The 6,412-nt window shown below is 35.3% G+C and overlaps 1 protein-coding gene across 1 annotated transcript; it reads right to left on the bottom strand.

Moving 5' to 3' along the window:
• Nucleotides 1-12: 12 nt before the first annotated feature.
• Nucleotides 13-5,854, bottom strand: LOC127983815 (transcription factor E2f1-like). Its single transcript, XM_052586165.1, has 8 exons — nt 5,417-5,854; nt 3,382-3,521; nt 3,233-3,294; nt 2,929-3,130; nt 2,680-2,814; nt 2,480-2,594; nt 1,822-1,996; nt 13-820 (listed from the first exon to the last, which is right to left on the bottom strand). Exons 1-8 carry the CDS (start codon nt 5,780-5,782, stop codon nt 783-785), a joined length of 1,233 nt encoding a protein of 410 aa, XP_052442125.1. The 5' UTR covers nt 5,783-5,854; the 3' UTR covers nt 13-782.
• Nucleotides 5,855-6,412: the final 558 nt, after the last annotated feature.

The raw sequence follows: 6,412 nt of genomic DNA, 5'->3' as shown, positions 1-6,412 counted from the left end.
CTCAACAGTTCACAGTATTTAGTTTTTATTTTTTTATATACATTTATGAAAGAAGTCTTGTATGCTCGACTGCACACAGCAATTCAGTCAAATATTATTTCTATAAAAAATTACTACTCTAATATATTTTAAAATGTAATTTATTCCTGTGACCGTGTTACTCCAGTCTTCCAGTGTCACATGATCCTTCAGAAATCATACTAATATACTGAATTTTTGCATTTCTGATTATTATCAAATGTTGAAAACAGCTGCGCCGCTTAATATCTGAATGAAAACCATAGTTTTGTTTCTCAGGATTCTTTGAGGAACAGAAAGTTCAAAAGAACAGCATTTATTTGAAATACAATTTTCGCACCATTGTAAATGTCTTTCTGTCACTTTTGATTAATTTAATGTGTCCTTGCTGAATAAAAGTATTAATTTCCTTCCAAAAAAGAAAAAAAAAATCTCAGACCTCAAACTTTTGAACCGTAGCATACATTTACAAAGCACTCTCCCATAAACGAGGACATCTTGTCATACTGAAACAGGGTCCAAGGTCTGTCTTCGAACACCACAGATTTGATTAATTTACAGCATAGTCAGATGATCGAAGAAAAAAAAAAATACCGTTATACAAAAAATACTTTAAACTGTTTAAAATACAAATTAAAAATCTCCACGAGATGTCTTTAACCCAGCAGAGTATATATATTCCCAGTGGTCTCTCCAAAAAGGCCAACAAAGTCTGTTAGGATGGGATGTTTTCTCAAAGAAGCAAAGGCTCTTCTTTTAGATCCTTAAGTGCTTTGCACAGCTGTTACAGTATTTAAAACATCTGCAAAAACAAATGGGAACAAACGTTCAGTCAGTCATTCTGCAGCCCTATCCAATGCAATATCAACTGCTGCAACTGAACAGTTCTCATGTTTATAGAGGTCCACAGGGGCAGGAAGCCTTTCTCCTCTGCAGTGGTGCTGGGTCAGAGTAGTTGTTCCACTGGAATAAGTAGGGTACGGCCCCTTTCTTCAGCAAGCGGCGCCCTTTAGGAGTCTACGGCTCTTTCAGATCTTCTCTCTTGAAATGACGACTGCAGACTCTCATATGGGAAGTGATGATTAAATCCTTGCGTCGAATGTTGCATATTCACTTTTTCTGTCTTTTTTCATCCGTGGGAAAAGAGTGAAAGCTCAGCACAGAGTTGAACTTTGAGGAAGCCGAACACAACGGGACACAAAAATGCTCTGCTGCACTATAATCTTCCCGCCGTTGAAATTTAAACTTTCTGGATGCCTTTGCTACAATGAGATATTGGCTATATTTGTAACATTTCTACACTTTAAAAATGAATGATTGTTGAATCGTAGATAACGTCCATTGTCCATTGCATAACGCAGGTCTCAAATGTAGGACTTTTCTAAGTGACCATCCACAAGCACTGAGATTGGTTTGTTTACTGGATATTTTTGTTCTTTAAAAGCGAATACCATTTAAATGTTCGGGATCAGTAAGATTTTTTGGGGTTTTTGAAAGTTGCATTTGCTTAACCAAGGCTGCATTTATTTTAAAATATTAGATATATATTCCTGTGATAGGAAAGCTGTATTTTCAGGATTACATTTCAGGATTCATTGATGAATAGAAAATTCAGGAAAACAGCTTTTATTTGAAATAAAAATCTTGTGTAACATCATTAATATCTTTACTGTCACTTTTAAGCAATTTACCGCCTTCTTGCTAAAGAAAAGTATCCATTTCTTAAAAAATTAAAAAACTTCTTGACCCGAAACTTTTAAACCGTATTGGCCACAATGCATCCAGGTGTGGAATACGGCTAACCTGATATTAATGGTTGTGTGTGTATCCGGCTCTCCTCTAGTGTTAGAAAGCAGGCTGGTTTGACAAGTTTAGATTCTGTGTTCGCTGGATCCACAGCTTCACTTGGGCCCTCAGTCTCACAGGTGAGTATTTGGATGGGCCCCCGGTAGCCTTTCAAGTGGATCTGGATTGATTCCTAGAACATAACATAAATAGTTCATAAGTTCATATTACCTATATTCCTTCCAGCCATCAGATGAGTGTCCTTTAATCATTATTCAAATAAGGGGTGGGCAAGATAACCAAAATAAAATGCAAATGTCCTTTCACTGTCTTCCTTTTAAATCAAAATCCACCAAAATATTTACTTTTACGATTAATCATGATTAACTGCATCCAAAATAAAACATTTTTGTTTTTACTGTGTACTATATTCATTATGTATATATAAAAACACACATCCATGTATATATTTAGAAAATATGCACATTTACATGCATATATTTATATTTATATAATCTATATGATATATTCCTCTTAAATATATATGTGCAGTTGACACATGTGATAATTATATAAAATACACACACATTATGTAAACAAAAACTTTTTTTGAATGCGATTAATCGTTTGACAACACTAAGTTTTTGGAATGACACCTAAGGCTCCGTGTCTTTACCTCAGTGGGAGTGGGCACCTCTAGCTTGGACTCTTCAGGGGCCCTGATGGCTATTATAGTCTGGTCCTTGAAAACACCAATCTGACAGATGTCCTCATATGTCACATAAGCTGAGGTACAACAGCAGTTAAGTCCAAAACAACTGAAAGGACTTCTATAACATTTGTTAGAAACACTATCTCAGAAATATGAGAGGATATTCAGCATTGTCTTTGAGGTCGGTCAGGGCGAAGAGCTGTTGGGCGCAGTCTTTGATCAGCCCGTCAAGGGCCTCCTCCATTGACTTCAGATAAACTAGGTCAGCTTTTGTCTTCCACAAGTTTGTTGATGGATTCCTTGAAAATGTATAGAAAAATCACTGTGTAAATCAAACCGTATTTCATTGGACAAATTGTATGTTTACAAACTACCAAATCTTGTTGTGTAAGTAGCATTCAGTGGAAACTTACATCCACTGGATCTTGTTTTTGGACGTGCTTTTGATTAGCTGGATGCCGGTAAGCACATTAGTGATGTCATACACCCGCCTTTTTCTTGTGCCCAGTTTTCGAGTAACCTCTTTGAGGTCAAGTACTCCATTCGGTGCCGAGTGAAGCAACTCCATGAAGCGTTTGGTCAGCCGTCCAAGAGCAACCTCAGAGCGTTTCGGAACTGGAATGAAAATTGAGAGCTTTTTTAACCATTGGCCAAATAAACATTCAAATTCTGTGCAGCATCAGAAAGTGAATGAAAACTTTTAATAACATGCCATACCTTGACTGGTGGATGCCCCTGTTGCTTGTTTCATATTGATCATGTTGGGATCGCTACTTAAACTAAAAGAAAGGACATTATATAATGGATGGGAAAAATAATCAATACTGTTTCATTCCTTTGGTAGCAGTTATTTAATGTAGTGTTACCTTCCACTGAGACACTGCCCTTGTACTTGACTATTCATGTTATGTGAGCCATCATCCGGAAGACTGTGGTCTTCATCATCATATTCCTCAAAATCCTCAAACTCCACATCATAAAGATCATCTTCTGCAGCAAGCCCACCCTTTCAAGAAAAAATTAAGGTTAATAACACTTGATACTGCATAGCGTTATCCAATGTATTTCATAGCAAAATCTCCCCAGCTATTTGAGCACATGTATTTTACTTCTTAATAACTATTAAACTAGATGGAATAATTAGATTTTTTATACATTTTATTTCATGAAAGAGTTAATATGGAGCTCACTATGTAAAAATGTTTAAATAAAAGCTTTAAACAATAAGGTAATATTGTTTAATATAAATTTTATCATACCATTTTGGATAAAAGGTAATGTTAATCAAAGAATAAATGTGACCCTGGACCACAAACCAGTCTTGAGTATCTGGGTATATTTGTAGCAATAGCAAAAAATACATTATATGGACCCTCAGATTTCAGTTTTTCAAATAGTTATATCTCGGGCCAAATATTTTCCAATTCTAACAAACCATACGTCAAAGGAAAGCTTATTTATTCAGCTTTCAGATGTATAAATCATTATAGGTTTTGTTGTCCAGGGTCACAAATGCAAATTTATTATACATACACACACATATATATATATATAATGAATCGATTTGTTTTTTTATTCAGAATGTTTTTCACACCGTTTCCAAATATGATCATATGTTTATGTGTATTATGATCATGATTTATATATATATATATATATATATATATATATATATATATATATATATATATATATATATATATACAAATCATATGTAAAACATTGAAAGGTTGTGTTTAAATTTGCATGTTATATTGTAAGAATCATTAACCACTTGTGTAAAAAAAAAAAAAAGATTGATTAGTGAAATGAAAGAATAGTTTAATAAAAAATAGGAATGATTAGTAATTGTCTCTAATTGGCCTGTTTAGCTAAGCCCTTCTTATTTAGTCGTACAGTTTTGCATGATTTGTAGATTATACTCAATAGTTTACACTTTGCATAAATGTTTGCAATTAGTTTTTTAAAAGGTATCATTACATTCTTAAGGACTCTAATAGAGCAAGCTAGGTTTAAAGACTTTTTTGCATTTGTAAATTGTATAATAAATAAAAAGAAAACAAATAGTGTACAAAAAGATGTCTAGTGTTAGTTTTTTTTTTTTTTTTTTTAAAGAAAACAAGCAGTTAGTGAATATATAAAGGATGCAAGTCTAAAGGGGGCAAGTTTTATTTATTTATTAACTTTGCACAGCACAAATATGGCATTACATACTTTTTGACAAGACTCCCTGAGGTGGCCTTAATTCATTTCATAATAACAATGTTATGAAATTAATGCTTTAAATATAGAAATATTAAACAATTTAAATTAGTCAATTTATATTTTAAAAACTAAACAAACCACCTGTAGGTGGCATCAAGTCAGTGAATCATTTATTTAATCGATTCGTTCAAATAGCCAATTCATTCGTTTAGTAAACAAAGCAAGTTACTCTCTTATGACTCACTGGATTCATTCATAAACGAAACAGTGCTGTGTTTGCTTTGGAATTATTTTAATTGACAAATCAGACAACAGTGTTCCTAATATGTAAGTATAGGTAATATTAACTTATTTATAAAATCAAAAATGTATAAAACGGTTGTATGAATTCAGTTTCACATTAATAATCCTGAAAAACCTGTCACTCGTCTAAGTTCATCGCGATCTCACAAACTTCGCTTTAAGGTTTCAGTGAATGAAGCTCTCTACACTGCACACTGAATCTATAATTTACATCGTCTCTACACCTTGTTATAATGAATGACAAAACCTGCAGTCAGCTTTCACGATCTCCATTGGCTGCAGTCTGCAGGTATAATGGCCAATCACAAAAGACGCGGCTAACCAAATATGTCCAGCAAGGTATATGTAGATAGATATAGATAGATGGCTGTCCGAATATGCATTGCACCCAACCTCCTCCACCGGGTCCGGGGGCTTTTCCAGCTCATCACACGAGCTCCAGACCCGTCTCTCTAATGGTGGCATAACAGGAATGGCGTCCACTGTGATTCCGTTCGGAGTGATGTGATGGCTCAGGAAATGATCCTCGCATATCTGATGTTGATCTGTGATCTCGCGCTCAGTCTCCCGTAAAGCGGTCAGCCATACTTTCACTCGGGCCTTGTCTTTGGGGAATCTGAAAAACCTCTTGCGCGGACGGCTCGATTGCTCTTCAGGTCTGAGATCACTGTGGTTTATGCATCCCTGCACCACACACTTCACCATCGTCGCAACACGCTTCCAGATTACTTTGCTACATTCAATCAGATCAACGTGCATGTGCAATGTTTACACGCATCACGAGAGGAAACGCAAAACACAACGTCACGTGATCTCGTCTGACCAATCAAATTATTAGGTTCTCTGCTTCATGTTTTCTCTATTGAATATGCGAACCTAGTGACATCTAGTGCAATGGAGAAGTACTACACTGTATTATTTGCATCGACTTTTTTTATCGTTTACGTAGGTATATGTATTAATATTTGATATAGGCTTTTACATTTTATATACTTCAGATCCCCAGGAAATGAGGGAGCAGATGATGGCGTAAAGCGAACAGCAGTAGTATAATTATTATTTTATTATAAACAGATGTAACAATGACCAGGGCCGTTTGTAGGAATTTGTGGGCCCCAAGCAAAATGGACATAGAGGCCCCCCGTCCACCGCACGCACGCAAAGGCTACAAGAACCACAGCATAGCCATACAGTTTAATTTCACCCACACTTTATATAAATATAAAATAAATGCATATAACTCTATATGGCTCTGGTCGCGACGGGCCTGACAATGACAATATATCACATGTCATGGAGCAAGACAATACCTTTTGAACAGATATACAGTTATAAAGAGAACAGCTGAATCGTCCATTAAAACAAAACAACCGTTCAGAACCGTTCATT

Source organism: Carassius gibelio, chromosome B20, assembly GCF_023724105.1.
Source record: "Carassius gibelio isolate Cgi1373 ecotype wild population from Czech Republic chromosome B20, carGib1.2-hapl.c, whole genome shotgun sequence".
NCBI classification, from domain to species: Eukaryota; Metazoa; Chordata; class Actinopteri; order Cypriniformes; family Cyprinidae; genus Carassius; species Carassius gibelio.
Note: the sequence above shows the minus strand (reverse complement) of the source record. Positions and strands in the feature narration are given on the sequence as shown.

Bases quoted from the DNA above. Each gene is read 5' to 3' on its own strand.
- LOC127983815 (XM_052586165.1), bottom strand. From the start codon at position 5,782: ATGCACGTTGATCTGATTGAATGTAGCAAAGTAATCTGGAAGCGTGTT. The intron at 3,131-3,232 runs GTATGGCATGTT...TTTTCATTCCAG, and splicing joins AGGGGCATCCACCAGTCAAG to TTCCGAAACGCTCTGAGGTT. The intron at 2,815-2,928 runs GTAAGTTTCCAC...TACATTTTCAAG, and splicing joins AAAAACAAGATCCAGTGGAT to GAATCCATCAACAAACTTGT.